The 18,634-nt window shown below is 37.8% G+C and overlaps 4 protein-coding genes and 1 long non-coding RNA gene across 8 annotated transcripts; 3 read left to right on the top strand and 2 right to left on the bottom strand.

Annotated features, from left to right (window-relative positions):
• Nucleotides 1-419: 419 nt before the first annotated feature.
• On the bottom strand, nucleotides 420-9,950 carry LOC121990485 (pyrophosphate--fructose 6-phosphate 1-phosphotransferase subunit alpha-like). Its single transcript, XM_042544611.1, has 19 exons — nucleotides 9,803-9,950; nucleotides 7,816-7,988; nucleotides 6,200-6,312; nucleotides 4,934-5,008; nucleotides 4,731-4,844; nucleotides 4,571-4,638; nucleotides 4,298-4,381; nucleotides 4,019-4,072; nucleotides 3,107-3,187; nucleotides 2,891-2,984; nucleotides 2,744-2,817; nucleotides 2,540-2,650; nucleotides 2,372-2,416; nucleotides 2,228-2,284; nucleotides 1,973-2,077; nucleotides 1,781-1,897; nucleotides 1,465-1,571; nucleotides 1,058-1,223; nucleotides 420-821 (listed from the first exon to the last, which is right to left on the bottom strand). The coding sequence occupies exons 1-19, from the start codon at nucleotides 9,890-9,892 to the stop codon at nucleotides 696-698; spliced, it is 1,854 nt and encodes a 617-aa protein (XP_042400545.1). The 5' UTR covers nucleotides 9,893-9,950; the 3' UTR covers nucleotides 420-695.
• A 728-nt stretch (nucleotides 9,951-10,678) lies between these two features.
• Nucleotides 10,679-12,198, top strand: LOC122044867 (AT-hook motif nuclear-localized protein 10-like). Its single transcript, XM_042604962.1, has 3 exons — nucleotides 10,679-10,824; nucleotides 11,326-11,828; nucleotides 12,074-12,198. Exons 2-3 carry the CDS (start codon nucleotides 11,405-11,407, stop codon nucleotides 12,196-12,198), a joined length of 549 nt encoding a protein of 182 aa, XP_042460896.1. The 5' UTR covers nucleotides 10,679-10,824; nucleotides 11,326-11,404.
• Nucleotides 12,199-12,842: 644 nt separating this feature from the next.
• Nucleotides 12,843-13,400, top strand: LOC122019615. The gene is made up of 2 exons (XR_006121986.1): nucleotides 12,843-13,056; nucleotides 13,178-13,400. It is a non-coding gene; the product is annotated as an uncharacterized LOC122019615 (long non-coding RNA).
• Nucleotides 13,401-14,442: 1,042 nt separating this feature from the next.
• On the top strand, nucleotides 14,443-15,395 carry LOC121990450 (protein MIZU-KUSSEI 1-like). Its single transcript, XM_042544584.1, has one exon. It carries the CDS (start codon nucleotides 14,507-14,509, stop codon nucleotides 15,239-15,241), a length of 735 nt encoding a protein of 244 aa, XP_042400518.1. The 5' UTR covers nucleotides 14,443-14,506; the 3' UTR covers nucleotides 15,242-15,395.
• A 502-nt stretch (nucleotides 15,396-15,897) lies between these two features.
• Nucleotides 15,898-18,631, bottom strand: LOC121990419 (transcription termination factor MTERF6, chloroplastic/mitochondrial-like). Of its 4 annotated transcripts, none has more exons than XM_042544576.1 (2): nucleotides 18,444-18,631; nucleotides 15,898-18,198 (listed from the first exon to the last, which is right to left on the bottom strand). In XM_042544576.1, the coding sequence occupies exon 2, from the start codon at nucleotides 18,191-18,193 to the stop codon at nucleotides 17,195-17,197; it is 999 nt and encodes a 332-aa protein (XP_042400510.1). In that variant the 5' UTR covers nucleotides 18,194-18,198; nucleotides 18,444-18,631; the 3' UTR covers nucleotides 15,898-17,194. The 4 variants fall into 4 exon arrangements, with proteins under 4 accessions (XP_042400510.1, XP_042400502.1, XP_042400495.1 ...); XM_042544568.1 differs by having other exon boundaries at nucleotides 18,448-18,631; XM_042544561.1 differs by having other exon boundaries at nucleotides 15,898-18,216; nucleotides 18,444-18,630.
• Nucleotides 18,632-18,634: the final 3 nt, after the last annotated feature.

Here is an 18,634-nt window from a genome sequence, read left to right as displayed (position 1 = left end):
TAACTGCCTTGTAGATGACAATGCAAGTGGATGCAATCTGGTTGAAGTTCTTCAAGTGCCATACCTATTCCGGTTTTCTCCATCCCTTTCAAGTTCCCCATATGCCCACAATAATACACCTCGCTGAGTTTGAGAAGAAATTAGATCTTACAAAATATATATATATATATATATATCCGTTATCTTACCGGTCCTCCTAGTGTTGACCCCACAAATATGAAAGGAGGTATATAAATACACAGATCATAAGGGCATGATAGAATAAATTTTATATCGTTAGTTTCTGAGAATCGACCCTTGATAATTACACAAGAAATATTATGTGTCCACCATCTGTACTGGGGCAAGATTAGGGCCTCACAAGACCTTGATAATTACACAAGAAATATTATGTGTCCACCATCTGTACTGGGGCAAGATTAGGGCCTCACAAGACGATGAATATTGACTTTATCATTCACAATGTCACAACACAAAATGCTGGTACCAGTGTCTGTAACTCTTCTCTGGTGGCAAAGGATCCAAATAATATAACAGAAATTGTTTTTTTTTTCTTATTCCTCTCATGTAAGAAGGAACAAAGGAAAGAAAAACATAGACTCAAAAAAGCAATGAACATATATCATCATCAGTTTGTAAAACTGAGAGGGTAGAATGGAAAAGGTTTGACAAGAGTTCACGGTGAAAAAGAGGTTTCAATGAAGTTTCTGCACGTTTGGAGAGGAAGACATTAGGGTCAAAGTTTCTGTCACGTAAGACATGGCACTTAAAGCTGCTTTAAGGACCTCCTGCGAGCAGCCAGGCTTCACAATGCTTCTTACCTATATAAAATTCAAAATATAGTAAAAAATAAGCTGAAAATGTAATATATATCATTTCTTTCTTCCGGAATTATGAATTACAGAGAAAAATTATCCGAAGTGATTCATAACCAGCTAATGAAATAGCACAGAAAGGTTTTATTTTACTGGAAAGTAGTTCCTAGTGAAAATGCTAAGGATGACAAGAATGCAAGAGTAGCAAATTTAAAAAATCCATTAAATGATATAAAAATAACCTCATCAAGATACTCCTGCAACTTTTTGATCCTGCCCATGTAGTCTTTATCTTCAACACACAGTGTGAGAGGTTTAACATCAGCACCTGGTCCTTCAAATTGGACAGGCCCTGGGTTTCTATAGATATCGTCCATCAGAAGTCTTGAGAAGTTGTTTCGTAGTAACCTGGAATACAAATTTAGGTAAGGTTGACTGATAAAACATGTTAATCTATAGTTTGCAGATGGAGGAAATAATCAAAAAGATCCTTGACTCAAATATTCTAATGAAATACTTGCATTCTTACTCTATGAATGAAGATTCTACAAATTATTATATCTGGTTAACCTTGTGCATTCGATAGAAAAAGAGAAATACCTAGCAATGAAATAGAAAGTCCAAAAAGGATCAGTGAGAAACTACATACTCATATGCTTTTCCTTTCAAGTCAACTGTGGCTGGATGGATGGCAGGTTTTCCAATTGAGGTGACTCCAGGATGACATGACCAATGTTTCTTCACAGTCATCATTGCCTAGCAATAATCGAAGCCTCTCGTCAAATGAAACTTATGTACATCAGTAAAGGACAATTCTAACTTAACCCTTAGAATTTGCCTTAAATTGCAGTTTAATCATAAAACTAAAAGTATCGATTTGGGCCAGCAAAGTTTGCAAGTTTGTTCAGTTTGGCCGTTCAAAGCATTTGAATTTCAGTAACAAGTTGATGAGTCATAGGTCTTACTGTAAATGGAGCAGCACCACATTTCCACTTGTTAGCAGGGTTTTTCAGATTTGTAATGGTAGCCATGTACCCATTCAAGCCAGCTGCTAATATGTGATAGCACACGTGGCCAAGAACCTGAAAAGAGCATTGATAGACGTCACAACTCAGATGAGGAACTTAAACATACCAGTTGCAAAATGTAAGACATACAAAGGCATAGTCGCAATCAAATTTTGATGGTAAGGATCCTCGAGCTTGATACCCAAAAAAGTGGCATATTGCATTGAACTTTTTTCCTTTGTAAGTACCTTCCTTCTGTAAAATAATCCACAACTTAAACCGTTTGCATAGAGGATAAAAGATGCAGCATAAAAATAAATAAAAGGGTCATGACCATTAATAGAAAGTAAAAACTAAGTTGTCAGTCTGAACTACTGGAAATTCTTGAATTTAAGTTGAACTTACTAAACGCTTGTTCATTTCTGTCTCAACTAAATGTGCAAGAAGCTTCTCTGTCTCAATCTATATAGAAAAACACTAAGCAAAAGTAAGAGAAGAAAATGACTCCTCTTCAAATATTTTCAATATGTCAAAATGTTGAACGTTTACTTGGGAAAGCTGTGCAGAGTCATCAGATTCTGGATGTAGAAGTAACTGCAGTGTACAACATGCGGTTTTAGATTTGATAAATATTCAGGAAATATTTTCCACCATCTAGTGAATAAACATCTAAATATATTCTAATACACAAAGAAGCAACTCAAGAAAGACCTATACCTGTTTCCTGATGAATGGTGGCAAGAATTCAAATAAAGCAGAAGCCCAAGGTGAAAGTTGAGAGGAAATATCATCAACAGACACTCCCCGGTGATGAAGAGCATGAATTTCCTAATCCATTTGACCATTAAATTATCTAAAAACTAGTCTCTGAGCTTCAATCTAACAAGCAACAAAAGTATAATGAAGCAAGGTTTATTTTACCTGAAGTAAGGCATATAATTCTGGTATACTCTCCACAAGCCCCTCCGGAATAAGGATGACACCGTGATTCTTGTCTGTATCAGAAGCACTTGGTACATCAGTAAATGATTCATAGAACAGTACAGCAAGAGAGAATCCACATGTTACCCTTCTCAGCCCTGGCTTGGACTGCATCACATAATTGTTTTGTAATATCAAAAATTGTAGATTTAGATGATGTGACCTCCTCCCCTAGGATAACCTGAACCAGTAACAATAAACCAAGAGTAGAATCTGAGTAACATAGAAAATAAAAATAATAAGAAGAAGAAGAAGATAAAAGGCAGCAAGAACAGATAAATGCAACCAGAAATAAGAACTTACCAGATTGGGATGTGACTGGAGAGTGCATTCCAAAGCTACATGGGAAGCCTTACGGCCCATCAGGCGAATAAAGTAATAATACTGAAAAGCAAATGAAATCTTAAATAAGTCAAAGAAACAAAATAAAGCAAAGCAAGTCATAATAAGCCCTCAGATAAGTGTACGATTGAAAGCACCATGTACAAAAGAACAAATGCTAAAAACTTCCAATTCAGTGCTGATTACTAGATCAGCTTGGAATGATACCAGATTAGTGTTGATTCATATCAACGGACAATAAGGACAGGGAAATGTCTGGTTCAATCACCACTCAATGTTTTCTAGAGCTCTCCCCTTCCAGTATGATCCACCAACTAATGCAAACCCTAGTTTTGATTTACAACATCATCTATAGAGTGAATCAAAGTTTCTCATCTGTGTCAACCACCAGATATGGAGGAACACGAAAGAAAATGGATTTGTATATTTGACAGGAATAGCAGCCATTTATCCAAACTTGCAATAGAAGAATTGACACAAGAGAGCAAATGAATGATGAAACCCAAGGATTGAGAGATGGTGTATTCATTCTTGTACAGCGCAAGAGGATACACAAAGAATATAGCTCTCACTAAAGTATATACTAGGATGAACACTGATGCAAATTTTCTTCAAATTTCTGTGACATGTCACCTTCCAAAAGTGGGCACATGGCACAAAGAGAAAAGCATGGAAAAAACAACAAAATGATACTTTCTGAAATAGAGTATATAATTTATATAATTTTTATCCTTGAAAGGAATCAAGGACATAAAGTGAAAACTAGGTGGGTTTTTTCTTGTATTTTTCAGTGCTATGTTCAAACACAACACAGAACCATCACTCTACGTTATCACAAAGCTTTGGTTTTAAGCTAAAGGAGCAAGACAGTACCTTTTCAGCTGAGAGAGCATCTGTGCATACGTTACTAATCAGTTGTGAGTTAACCTGCAAATAGAATGACGAGAGTAATTTTTGTTAGGATATTTCATTGAACAATATCAGCCACAACCATGGGAAAGTGTAAGACGCAACCAGAATGTATTTTGAAAATCAAAATAAAAAGGCTATGAGAAATATGATTCTCTGAATTTAAAAGAAAATAAAAGGCAACTCCAGTTGCAATTCATCTTAGGAAAAATTATGTAACTAAGTTCACTAAAAAAACAATACCTTGCATATTGTGTCAAACCCAACATTTGTTTCAACAAACTGATTCTTTAGATCTCCATTCAAGGTTACAGGAACTCCAACCACCTGTCAGCAAAATTTCTTCGCATTTAATACTTCTAGAAGATCAAACAAAACAACCTTTTTCCTCATAAAGATCCACCAAAATTTGCAATAGTAGATACATCAATTTGTCAAATTAAAGTCCTTTGGACGCCAAATAGATACAAAAAATATTAGTTAGTTTGTTGAATCAACAAACTCAAAATCTGGAACCTTTGTTGGGCATTTTAACTCCGCAAATGTCTCAGCAAGCTGGGCAGCATCTGTGTTGGAAGTAACTCCTAGAGAATTGCAAAAAAAAAAAAAAAAAGGGATAATCAACAGTTAGTCCTGGCTATCTGAATAGACATACTTTTGCATAATTAGACAATACCTCCAATAATGACGAGGCCGTCTAACATCAAGTCTTTGCAGGCCAACATTGCAGCATTGACTTGTTCAGTTGATCTTATCTGATCCTTTGTCCGGCCAAGTAAATCATAGCCACCTACAAAGCCAAGGAAAAATTATAGTTAGAAGAAATATATGAATAAAGTAGAAGAAAAACTGTCAGATCATAGGTATCCTTCAAAAAACCTTGATTTTTATAAGTAGACAGGATATCGTCAGTTATTTCCACAGTTTGCTTTGCAAATAATCCTTCGGTACCTCCTGCAAGGAATGAGAATAAATAATGTTAAAGGATACATATACAATTCATCAAAATTGTAGACCATCTAAATCATCCAAGTAGCTACCTAGTAAACACAATTTTGTAAAGCAAAACAAATATGATTTAAACATAACAACTAGAACAATAATTTCTGGGACAAAAAGCATTTGATTGTTGAGGTAGGTCCAAAAAGCATTTGAAAGATATTAGTACACTTTGAGCCTTATTTTTTTTAAAAAAAAAAAACCTCCAAGAATTAAGATTGAATGGACTTAACACATTCTTGGATATAGAGAACAACCTAACAAACAAGTCTGTTGCATGAAAAAAAATAATAATTTAGATCTTTGGAGGCTTCCACTATGGCAAAATTCCTTTTCCTATAGCAGGATGTTTATTGAAGTATTCTTTTTCTGATTGTACCCAAAAAAAAGTAGTCATAACAATAATAAGCAATTAAAACAGCACACTGATCAAAACTCATAAAATGAAAGTTATGTTGTGCTGGTAGAAAGTCAAGACAAAAGCATAGAAGAGATGCTAGGATTGGATGGTAAGTACTAACTTGGCATTAGTAAAATGCATAAAGAACAGCATAAAACTCCAAAGGGCTAAGATTTTAGACCCAAGTATAAGAAAGAATCAGCAAAGATCTAAAATATCCAAACTTATGAGCACTAAGAAACACTCAAATGAACAATTAAATTAACCTTTTCAATCAAGAATGGAAACAACTATTCATCTATAGATTATGATTAATATCTCATAAGAAATAGGATTTAGAAAATTATAAAGTTAAATGATTTAGTGGATTAATAATAATGACAAATTAAAAATTGTGAAATGTATGAATGCCCAATTTTACTTTGTTGGGCAATTACCATTTCTATACTCCATGCACCATGGTTGGTTTGAAAATTTACCTTTGAGGAACTGCACCTCTTTCCATGATGTAGTAACCTCAAGATTTACATAGATAAATAGACTTGCATAAGGGTAAAAAGACAAACCTCATATAACCAATTTATATTTGACCAATGAATATCATATGTAGAATTAAGATGCAAATCCTACTAAGAGCACAAGTGTTGAGGCGTATGACAATTTGAACCAGATATCATTACAGATAATGCAACAAAAAAGCTATATTTATATACTTTTAATGAATATTTAATAAATACTCGACATACCAACAAATCCAAGCAATGTACTTTTAGGGTTGTGGGTTTTGATAGCATCATGAAGACCCCAAATGACGTTGTGCCCCCCTGGGGATTGCCTCCCACAGAATACTATACCAACCCTACAACAAGAAGCAAAATGGTTAGAAGTTGCTTGAAAAAAGCTACTAAGACAAATTGCATGTTAAGTATTGATTTTTATAAAGAAAAAAAACTATTAAATTTAAAATTTGCTAAAATCCTGAATCAACAACAAACCCAAGACACATCTAACCATGGTTTAAAATCTCGAGCTATCAGAGTTTTGGTGTATGACCGGAACGATACGGTTTCAATACTATATCATGTCATGCCGATATGATTTCGGTATTTTTTTAAATATAATATTATTTAAAAATAACAAATTTAATCTAAATATTAAAAATAAAATAATTTTCTAAAAAGAAGAAAAATATACAAGATCGTACTCCTCTATATGGTAAATAAATAATAAATTTTATTATATATTTTTAAAATTAAAATAAATAAAAATATATATATTAAATTAATGAAATAATTTTATTAGGTTTTGATTAAGCTTATTTAGAGTATCAATTATTGCGGGGAGTTAATTGAAATTATTAATATAAAGTTTAAGTTTCATCAAGTTTATCTTAAGTTTTTTTTCCTGCAACATCATGCGAGCGTCCTACCCTACGCAACACGGCGTCCTCGCGAGGCCACGACCGCCTCGTGATGACCTCGCAAGGCCGTCACAACCTCGCAGACCTTGCGGTCGCGGTGCGGGTAGGTACCGATACTAATCCTGTGCTGGAATGGTAAATATTGCCCATTTAAGGCAGCACAGTTCGGTATTTCAATCCATGCATCTAACTAATCTCCATACACAAAATTTGCATAATGTAAGTTAATCAACTTGTTAAAAACTTCTGATCAATTCAAGCTTATTACTTATGTGTCAGAGGTTGACTCTCCATGAGATGACAAATCAGGTTGGCATGCATACACCTCAATTCAGCCAATAAGTTGCAGATTGACCAGAAAACTGCGAGTTAGACTGACAGGTTATAATCAATATTTTCAAAACCAGATTACACATGACTCAATGAACTGGCAGACTGCCAGGTTACTGATATGAATGTTTCAGCCAGCCAGTCACCTAATCCTTGTTCATCAAAACACAATCCAGCGTGGCTTCAGTAAAGGCACAGTTATTGCTGAACAGCAAAAGTATCACCATACTTCACAAATATATCCTTGGGTCAAGTGTACCAATTTCCTCCATCCATACAGCCTCATCCAATTGAGAGACCCTCCTAATTGGATCATCAGTTCATACTTCAATCACAATGATCCTCTTGTTTGCCATTAGCTTATCCTCTAAGAAAATACTAGACTAGAGTGAACTTATAAATTTCCTAGTACATTCTGTATATATACAGTCTATCATTTTTGAGTTGCTAATTCTACAAAACCTCTATTTTCATACTCGTAGTGCATTGGATGGCACATGTAAATGTTGTCAAGTTGAAAGGTCCACAATGTAATGTACCTGATATAAAATAACTCTTGTATTTTAAGAGGATGTCAATACTAGAAAGATGAACTTATATAAGAAAATACACCTAATATTTGGTTGCTCCACTATGATATGCGCATCTGGAACTTTCGCACTAGGCCTTAAAAAATGTGCCAATGGTTGCCCATAAGTGTGTGGAAATACTTGGCTAATGACATGTGCATTAGTGGGATTAACAGCAGTTGTTGCATCTCCAAACTCAACTCTGACTGCATTGCCCTGAGGAGAGGATAAAAGAATAATCTCTTAGAACATACCACTATACCAGAATACTATATGAGTAGCAACAAGACTATTGACCAGCAACAGAAATAACCTATATTAAGACAGCTGAATCAAATAAAGAATGCTTGCTGAGTTGGGTTCAATAGACCAAGGTCAAGCCATGATAGAGTTTTAGCCAATAAAATATGATACAACCATAATTTTGCATCTGGCATTAAATTAACTTGGAACCACGTGCGTCTAAAACACATTTTACTAAAAGAAACGTAGTTGTATGCAAACCTAGAGCAATAGCATAATGAACCATCCCCAGGATCTATTGTTAAGAAGAATGAATGACTATTTTCATTAGTAGCATGAAACCAGCCCGGTAACCGAATAAACAACCAGAAAACAAGAAAATAAGAAATTGTCCTCTGTTCTACAACATTTGAATAATTCTAGATTTGATCGAAAATGTAAAATATTATAGAAAAATTCAAGCTTTTTCAAATTTTGGAGATGAAAAATATTATATTTTGGGTTTAAATTAAATTTCAAATTTTGTAATTCCAATCCTCTTCTCCACTCTCCTCCATATGATGGTCTCTCTGCAAATTTCTCTCTTTCTCTTGTCTCTCATATTTCACTGTGCATGTCCATCAACACTCGACCCTCATGTTGTCTCGTCATGCCAATATGGTCTTGCTTGCCAACGACATACAAAATAGTGATTTCCTCTCGTGCCAATTGGCACAGCTCGGCATTTCAATCCTTGCAATAGACTATGTATATGTTCTAAGGGATAATTACATGTATATAAAGGACACAATGTAGAAGCCCTAAACCTAAAATATCAATGTGGGTAATGGAATTGCTGAACATCCATGACATCTGATAAAAAAAACGATTTTTATGCAAGAATAGAAAATGCATTATTATGAACTAGCATTACTGGACGTTGATTCAAGTAAATGTCAAAATCTGTAAAATAACCATCAATTGTCATTATTTTTTGCAACTGTATTTATATTCTTGAAGACAAGCAGTAGAGACAATTATTTACTATATGAAAATTTGCTATAATAGTTACAATGTTTAGACAATGCATCCATGCAAAATGGTAGCCTAACAATTCCACATATATGTTTAAGCTTTTGAGAATTCGTCGTTGATAGGTTCGAATTCAGGAGTTCAAAAAAGGGGGAAAATTTTAAAAAAAAACATCCATTCAGATTCCATATCATTATCAATAAAAAAACGTAATGAACCATTTCATTTAACTAACTTTTTCTAAAATTGACAAAAAGGATCCTCAAAATAAAACGTTTGTCGCATGATTGGACAAAAATTAACAAACGTAAGTGCTAAAACAGCATCTCCACTAGAGTTAACTAGTCCAGAAAGAATTTCTCCCAGCCAGGACAAACGACACGCTTAAGAATACTTTCGTTACCTCCCTAAGCAGTCCTGAAAAAACTGTCAGTAAAAATAAACAAAAACGAAGACTGCTCAGTGCGCCACAACCGCCCGAGCTCTTCGTGAAACGTTTAAATGACACACAATATCGAGCGCGTAAAGAATGCAAAGAAGAGAGATCTGAAACGACAGTTTCATCCCGCACTATCAAACTCTCAAACCACCAAAAAAACTTCCAGATCCAACAGGAATGCAGAGCATGGACGACGATCCAGCAATTCCCCCGAAAAACCCCACACAACAAATAGAAAACGCACTATTCTCTATACCCGATCAAAAACAAGCGAGGGTGGACAAAACGGCGACGGCAGGAAGACAAAAACACAGCCCAAAAATAGCGGAAACGAGACCTGAAGGCACGGCGGAAGTTCCGGTTGGTACAGCGAACGCTGCTTTTGCAGATCTGAGAGCTCCCTGGGCACGCCGTAGTCGGAATCCATCCTCCTCCGCCTGCCTCTCTCTCTCTGCCTCCCTCTCGCTTCTACTTGCCTTGTTGCCCCGCCGCAGCCCGTTAAGTAATGAATTGAAAAGAAGCGCTGAAGCGGTAGGTTTACCTTACAGTCGAACCAAGTCACTGTCCGTTTCCCATCCGAACCACCAATCTGCTAAATGTCTCACCTGAGTTGTTCATTTTAGTGGGCCCAAATGATTATACCAATGGTGGATCACTATTTTACTTAGCGTTGTCGAAACAGAGACAGGCGATCCGAAACCTCTAGTATCGACTGTCGCCACCAAAACCTCTGATCCAATTCCAACCGTTCGAAAATGCCCGGAATCTTTTATTTATTCACAGAAAGGCCATCACTGGGACCCGGAAATTATCCGATCCATTTAGGAAAAATATTGAGTGCCATAAGATTCGTGTCCAGACACGTACCCGCCTGATAGATATTCCTCATGATGTTGACTTATAAGTTGACGGTTGGCATCCGTTTAAGATGAGGTGGAACTTAAAATAAGAGCATTATTTTAATAATTTTTAAAAATATATATATGTTTAAAATATTGCTTATTTTCGATTAAAATATTATTTGTCCCGTTTGGATATTTGTAATTTGTGCATTTAATGGAAGATATTTTAATCTTTCCATTTTATATTTTTAAAAAATATATATATACTTCCAAATTTATCGCTTATAATATTATTTTCCTTAAAAAAATACTAGAAATTATTAGGGGGTGATCTGGAATTGTGCATGACAAATTTTGCTCACCAGCTGCGAAAGATTCTTCCACTGAGATTTCTTCTCTCCCACGATTTGTTCGGTACGCTTCCCTGCTTCGCCCTGCCAAATTCAAAAACCTTTTTTAATTGTGCTTTTTTTTTCCGGGAGCAAATCGAGTGAAAGAAGGCTGAGGAACAGATCTCGTAATTTCTCTAATTTTTCTTGTAGATTTCCTTCTGAATTTGTTATTTCAGGGTTTAATACCTTTATTTTTTTATTTTCCGAAAACCTAAACGGGTTCCCAAATTTCTCATCTGATAATTTCTTATTTTAATTAATTACCAAATTTCGAATTTCATATTTTTATTTCACCCAAAAACTCGGTCATTCTTGACCAGAATAATTTTTTTTTTAAAAAAAAACCCTGTTTTTTACCACGCTTTCTTGTGTTCGCCGTGAATAATTTCATTTTGCGTATGGTTTAGCCGTTTAGGGCTTTCTTACTTCCTCTTCTGAAGTCATTTAACTTTTGAACTAGATCAAAAAAGCTGCGATTTTGATGTTGTTTCAGGAAACGCCGGAAAAAATTGAGAAATCTGTTTGAATTTTACTTTCTTTCCATTGTAGGAGTATATAATTGCTCAGAAATGTATCCGTGGAAATAAAAATCTGATCTTGTTGCACTTTCTTAATGCCCGGCGAAGGTTTCCGTCAATTCATGTTTGCCGCCGGGCGGTCACTGTTGGGATTGTAGCAGTCGGGAAGCATAAAAGGAGCTAACCCATGGAAAGAAATCTGTCTTCTCTGTTCAACGCGAAGATTGTGGATCATGAGAATGGTGTTCGCGTCTACGAACCATCAGGCAGTGCCAGTGTTACTCCCATGTCTCAGGGAGTGACTGGTTGGAGTTCCAGTGTCACTCATCAATTCCATGCAGTGGCAGGCAGCGGCGGCGGCGGCGTTTATCCCGGCAATAGCTCCGGGGAGTCCTTCAAGAGAAAGCGTGGCCGTCCAAGGAAGTATGGTACCGATGGCACGCCAGTACTCGGCGTGTCACCGCTATCAACAAGTCCGGCGGCTCCTCCTCCGAGCACCGGAATATTCTCTCCGGCTACTCATGTTGCTGCAACAGTTGCTGCAGAGGGTGCCAAAAGGGCTAGAGGTCGTCCACGAGGTTCAACCAACAAGCGACCCATAAAAGCTCTTGGTAAGCTACATATTTGTATTGTAAGTTGTTTGCTTCTTGGAAAAGTTTATAAGTCTTCCATGAAGTTTCTGTTGTTTTCTTCCTTGGTTGTCAATTGAAATCAGTTGGATTTATCTAATTCACGATATTCTATTTAGTATGGTTATCTATTTGGCTCTAGAAATTGCAACTTTGATGACATCTAGAATTGGTTGTCTTTGGTCCGCCATGGCATTTGTGTTTCTTACAAGGTAAATTACTTGCAGGTTCAACTGGAACTGGATTTATGCCTCATGTTATTGCTGTTGAAACTGGAGAGGTAAGTCCTGTTTGTTTTGTTGAACTAGAACTGGTTTTAACAGCAATCGAGTCTACCGAGTCCAACTATTGATATCCAGATTCAAAAAACGCCATGTTAGTAAATGATTAATTATGACCAATGAACTATAAATAAAACTCTAGTGGTCGAAGTTTGAAAAATACAACATCTACTTTTATTTTGTAAATATGTTTTTATTGTTCTATCCTTCCACTCCACCTGTTTCGAAAGAGATCTCCACATATGACCTGTGAACGCGTGGAGACAAAGTCGTGGGACCGGTCGGTGCCGCCAACTAAGAATTAGACCAGCTCACAGTCCAACTCCATCAAATTCAAAATGAACAAATTTCTTTTTTTTGTTAAATTATCACAATTTCTAATTTCTTAATTTATTATCATATTTAAAACTTTTTATACTTATACTCCCATATAAAATTTATTAATTCACATAAACTCTACGATTGCAAATGATATTTACTAATACCACTATTTTTTATAAGTTTAAATATTTTTTGCCATTATTATTATTGAGTTTAATATATTGTTGAATTAATAATAGTAATACAGTTCCTTTTAGCTAAGTCTCGATGGGCCGTGCAATTGATACGGCCCACTTAGTTTGCATAAGATAAGAAGGAACCCATTAATCGGTTCGATCAATTAGAATAAAAATTTTAATTTAATTTAATTTATTGAGCAAATTAAATCGGCTCAATTAGATTAGATCGATGGAGTGAACAATTACTGAAATGAACAGAAATGATCGAGCGAGCTCAACGTACGTAGCTCAGTTCCCATGCAGAAACCCTCTGTCTGATCTATATCTATACCCTCTGCGTCGGCTGCTGGATCGATCGATCGACTGCACGGGAGACGCCAAACAGAAAAACCAGAGCGCAGGGGAAACAACACGAGCTGAGAGGAGCAGGTGAGTTTGTCGGCCATTGAAGCCCAAATCCCCGGCAGAGATCCGCCCTCCAAGCGACGACGACGCACATATTCTCGTCCTCCCTCCCATTAACCACTAATCATGAAGCATTCATGTGCAGGGATCAGCGAACAAGGCGATGCGAGCATGGATTGTATATTAATTCCAAAGTGGAGGGCAGCAGCGCCACATGCTCCCGCAGCCGGCGAGGCAATCTGTCGAACATGTCGAGTGCCTGCCGCTTCTTCTCCCATTTGGACAAGCAGAGCAAACAGACGTAGCTGATCGACTGGCTACCTCTCATGCACATGCACGTGGTCGTCAACACACAGTAAAACAGGGTTTTCTCTTTGGAAAAAGGCACGGGTATGATGCATGATGATCGAGTCCCACCCGTGTCTTGTATTCTTAATAATCTGAAGCAGGTGGGGCATCGTTACACATGCATAGCATGTCTGTCTGAACCTCAATTCTCATGAGAGGAAGAGAAAGAGAAAGAGATCATTCTAGTTTGTTTTTTGTGTGAATTATAGTGGGAGAAGAGAAGGACTTTGGGGATGGAAAGCGCATGGCTTGGGCCATCGCGTTTTGTTTTGAAGTTAAACACCTTTTGTGCATGAATGAAGGTGCTCGTACAATGATAGAAGAAGAAAGAAGAGGAGGAAAAAAAAATCTCATCTCAGTAATTAATCCTTGCTCACACGAGCCATCCGAAAGCTATGTAACTGATGTTAGTGGTGCAGATGTTGATGCATGATGATGAAGATAAGGCTTCTTCATTTCCTTGCTAGGGAAGAGATGTATATGGCGATGAGAATTGTAGCTGGGGAATCCACTCAGCTGTGGAGGAGGAAGGAACAAGCCAAGTAGGATGGTGCCGAGTTTGAGAGAGACCTCACGTAAGGGATCCTTTCAAGAACTTTGACCCTAAATTGTCTCTGCATGCTCTAATTATTACAGAAATATGTTTCAGAAAATAGAGAAAGCACTTTCTCAAATTGGCTAGCTCATCCATGTGCTCTGTTAGAAGGGAATAGAGACGTACGGCACCTGGGGAAGAATTAAGCCTCTCACTTTTCATTCTTTGTTTCTTTCTCTCTCTATCTAATGCCTTCTTCGATTAATTCGATTAATTTAATATTAATTTTATATAAATTTTTTTATTATTATTTTAAACAAATTTAATTAATTTAATGTTAACTAAAATAAAGTTAATTCAATTTTAATAAAATTTTGATTTGATTCGATTAGCTAATATTAAATTAATTTTCGATTAATTCAGTTAATTTATGAATCGAATTAATCAAATACTCATCCCTACTTCCGTTCCGTCCAAATAAACGGAGCTTAATCTCTGTCTCTCGTCACCTATTTAAACGGCCAGCTCTCGTGGTGTCTTGAGCATTCGATTCCCCCTTCGTTCTTCGTTTGAGACGAGGTAATTAAATTAATGAGGACGATGATTGACTTGGGGAGCCAGAGGGGCAGTGGCCTCTACATCATCGATACTGCCACCGCCGTCGACTGCACCAAGGACGTCCGCTTCGGCCGCCGCTCCTTCCGCAGTCTGATCGAGTGCGTCGTCCCCTGCTGCGCCGGCTTTCCCATTTCCTCCAACGCCTCCGCCTTCGACGAGGACGACTCGGACAACAATTCCACCGCTGCTGCCGTGACTGCTCCCGCTCCCACGGTCGCCGCCGCCACGACCGTCACCGGCACCTTCTTCGGCCACCGCCGCGGCCGCGTCCGGTTCTGCGTCCACGACCACGCCGCCGCGCCGCCGCTGCTGCTCCTGGAGTTCACGGTGCCCACGGCGTACCTCGCGCGGGAGATGCAGCACGGCCTGCTGCGCGTCGCTCTGGAGAGCGGCGGCGGCGGAGGCCGCGGCCCCTTGCTCAGCACGCCGGTGTGGACCATGTACTGCAACGGGCGGAAGGTGGGCTTCGCGATCCGGAGGCGGCCGACGGAGGCCGACGCGGAGGTCTTCAGGCTGATGCGGTCGGTGTCGGCGGGGACCGGAATTCTGCCTGCCGCCGCCGGCGGCGGCGAGGCAGGGGACCTGCTTTACATGCGAGCGAGCTTCGAGCGGGTTATCGGGTCGACGGACTCAGAATCGTTCCACATGATCGACCCGGCAGAGGGAAGAGGAGGACAACAGCTCAGCATCTTCCTCTTCAGAACTTAGATTTCAATGGAATCTAAGCACATCGATAATCAATAAAAAAAAATGGCAGAATATTATAAACCGAATTAATTTCGTGTAAATAAACTTGTATCGTATTTTCCCAATTATATATAAAACTTCTTATCGATGCCAAATCTATCTTCAACTAGCAAATCAATTCATTGTCATTTTAATCCTTATTTTGTCGATTCAAAAAAGAGGACGATAACAAAGTTAAATAAAAAATTATTATATTGCGCTCAATTATTTCCAACTTTATTTACTTGATCTTGACACATTAGTTTAGGGGTTTAATTCGGGCATTTGGTGTTCTTCCTCCTTGTTCTTGTTATGGTTGGACTAAGATGGGTAGACAAAGAGAATCTTATGGTTCATGATGGGTTTGATGTATCTCTAGTCCCCCCCACCTGTCGATATCCGCACGAGCAATCAATCAACTTTCCGGTTCGACTTAAATTTCTCAATTTCTCGGTGGGTTTACCGATCGACCGAACCGACTGAACGCCGTTTCCTATCGATTATTATCAACTTCACTTTGTTTCTTTTTCACATGATTAAAGTTCTTTTGTACGTATTATGTCACAAAAATGGTCCACGACCATGGATAATGTGTAGTTATCTAGCTAGATCTCGATGGTGAAATAAAATTCTCATGGTGATGTCCAATCTTAATAATTCAATGTATGAAAGTGATATGAAGTCACCTTCGTCCCTTACTGACATTAAATCAGTAAATTGAAAGAAAAAAAGAAGAAAAAGAACTGCTATTATGTTCTAACCTCATGAGTTTATCAGCAACAAGAGGCGATTCAATGGCTCACAGATAACAGCATCAAAGATTATCAACTTGCAGCTGCAGGATCGCAGAAACCGACCGACATCCGGGCATGAAATGATGTTTACCAATTTCTGTTGCCTCCTTGCTGGAAGAACAAACAAGTTCGCGAAAAGTTTTGGTTCACAACAGATGGCACACTAAACATGAATATTACAAGAAAGCAAACCACCAGCAGGAATCATTGTTTTTTTCCCCCCTTCTTCACTTGAAAGGGAACAAAAGTACAATGGCAGCAGGAAGAAATATCCCAAAGTCAAAAGCCTTATGATTCTTGATTGAATCAGTTAATTGTTTGGTTCAACTGTTCTGAACTGATTTGAGTTTGAAGTTTGCAACTTTAGACATCACCAAAATATACACTGTTCAGCAATTCTGAGCACTTTTACAATCCATTGAAGTAAAAACTAGCTTGCTACAATTCTGAATCCATCAACTTTGTTTAGATGATCTACTTGGTATTCATATGGCATCACTTTATGAGCTACATATTCACTTTGCTGATCAGTTTTTCCGGAGATTATTTATATATAGGTGATCCCAAATAGAATCTTCAAAACTCTATCATGTAATTCTGCCAAGAATTGCTCATCTAAATAGCTAGTGTACGGCAAGTTTGCTGCTTGATGTACAGTTCCATATACCACGAGCATTGCTTACTAGCATAAACAATTTCTAGCAAAATGAACATATCATAGAACCCATTCATTTTACTTAAAAATATCAATACTATCTTAGCATGTTCTCTATCATTTTATCATTTCTTAAGGATATATCATATAGATATATAATATTAGCACCTCAACTCAAGGAAAAAAAAAAAGAGATATGTAGTATGCCTTAAATAGAGGAAACACGCATGCATATTTATGTAAACAGGAATTTTAATGAGTGCAGAATTTGTGATTGATTATTTAATAGAACTATAAGGAACAATAAGAACAATTGGCTATTTTGCAACACAACTCATGCTCAACAGTGCTAACCAAGCACAAAAGAACAACGATATCTCTTACCATGAAGCAAGTTCTTACAGCCTCTTTAACAATGATCAAACACTTGGTTCTCTAGCTAGTGTAATTGAGACCAAACTAAGGGAAGAGAATCGAGAAACAAAATCAAGAGAATCCAACAGTTAATCCATACTTGGCAATGAATTTCCTCTGGTTGCAGCTAAGCATTTCACTTAAACTGCAATGTACGTTTTTTTGCTTCAGAATATTTTGCCGAAATTCCAAACTCTTCTTCATCCCATGCCGAAAGAACTCAGGGTAATCAGCTATCTCACTGATTTCTCTTCCCATTACTTCAACCAAGAATCTCACTTTGGGTTCCAGGGATTTGCTGACACTCTTGATCAGAACAGGTGGATATCCAGCAACTAAATTTGCAATTTGCTTATTGTCAAAGCCGCACCCCTTTAAGAATGCTAAATTTGGTTTGAGAACCCTATTTACATCCCTACAAAATACTTCAGGATAATAGCAAACAACCCTTTGCAAACTTAGTTCATCTAGGCCTATCGACTTGAGAAATTCTGTTGTTGGCCAAAGCCGTTTCTCAATGCTATAACCCATTAAAAATGGGTTTTTCACTAAAGTTTTACCAATCAACCCCTCCTCATGGAAGCCAATGCTTACAAGGAAATCAGTAATCTGAGTCAATTTCATTTCGCTGTAGCTAATGAGCCTTGGATTAAGCAAGAGCATCTTACCCAGTTGCTTCTCTGAAATTCCTAGTGCTTGGAAGAAAGCTAACAGAGGGCATAGCTTCAGCTCGATGCTGTGAGAGAGAATGTCAGGAAATTTGGTGATGGCTGAGGCCGCTGCACCAGGCTTTGATCCCAAGGTTGCAAGACACTGGACAGTAGGAACAAGCTTCTGATTCATGCTCAAAGCTAGGATCTTGGGGCACTTGAAGATAACATAAGGAAGCTTCCTCTTTTGAATACCAATGCTTTCCAGGTAATCCCAGTTCTCACTGGCTCTCTCCCTTTCTATGCTCTCCAGCCGATTGCATTTCCTCAGCATTCTGTTTATTTTCTCGTCATCGAATCCTTTCTCCTCGAAGAACTCAACAATACTGAGCTTCTGACCAGTGGCAGTGCCCCTTTCCATTTTTCCTAAGAAAGCCGTGCTTTCTGTTTTGAGATTGAGTAAATCAAAGCATCGAATTTAAGGACAAGTTGAAATTAGAGGAAGCATTATAAAGAAATCAACAAATAAATCATCACAATTCCACAATAGAATGAAAGGGGAAAACTAACGACTTGAATCACTGCATCAAGGACATGACTACGGAAGACATCGAATTCAAACGCAGTCGCGTAAAAACCTCGCGAAATAAAAAAGTAGAAAGCGAACATACCGACCTTGTTCCTCCGAAGATCCAGGGAAGTCGAGACCTATGAGAGAACCAAGTATTTCGCTAAATCCTCGCTTATCTCACGGAGACCTTATCACGAACAGGCGGAGGAAGGGGAGGGAGAACGAACCCTCAAAACCCCACCCTATCCAAGTGCCCGTCGAGCCTCCGTGATTCTGATTTTTTGTTTCGCC

This window comes from Zingiber officinale, chromosome 1B, assembly GCF_018446385.1.
Source record: "Zingiber officinale cultivar Zhangliang chromosome 1B, Zo_v1.1, whole genome shotgun sequence".
NCBI classification, from domain to species: domain Eukaryota; kingdom Viridiplantae; phylum Streptophyta; class Magnoliopsida; order Zingiberales; family Zingiberaceae; genus Zingiber; species Zingiber officinale.
Note: the sequence above shows the minus strand (reverse complement) of the source record. Positions and strands in the feature narration are given on the sequence as shown.

Coding starts and splice junctions, on each gene's coding strand:
- LOC121990485 (XM_042544611.1), bottom strand. CDS start 9,892: ATGGATTCCGACTACGGCGTGCCCAGGGAGCTCTCAGATCTGCAAAAG. Junction 3,188..4,018: donor ATGCTCTCTCAGCTGAAAAG/GTACTGTCTTGC, acceptor TTTGCTTTTCAG/TATTATTACTTTATTCGCCT. Junction 2,078..2,227: donor CAGAAATGAACAAGCGTTTA/GTAAGTTCAACT, acceptor ATTATTTTACAG/AAGGAAGGTACTTACAAAGG.
- LOC122044867 (XM_042604962.1), top strand. CDS start 11,405: ATGGAAAGAAATCTGTCTTCTCTGTTCAACGCGAAGATTGTGGATCAT. Junction 11,829..12,073: donor GCGACCCATAAAAGCTCTTG/GTAAGCTACATA, acceptor AATTACTTGCAG/GTTCAACTGGAACTGGATTT.
- LOC121990450 (XM_042544584.1), top strand. CDS start 14,507: ATGAGGACGATGATTGACTTGGGGAGCCAGAGGGGCAGTGGCCTCTAC.
- LOC121990419 (XM_042544576.1), bottom strand. CDS start 18,193: ATGGAAAGGGGCACTGCCACTGGTCAGAAGCTCAGTATTGTTGAGTTC.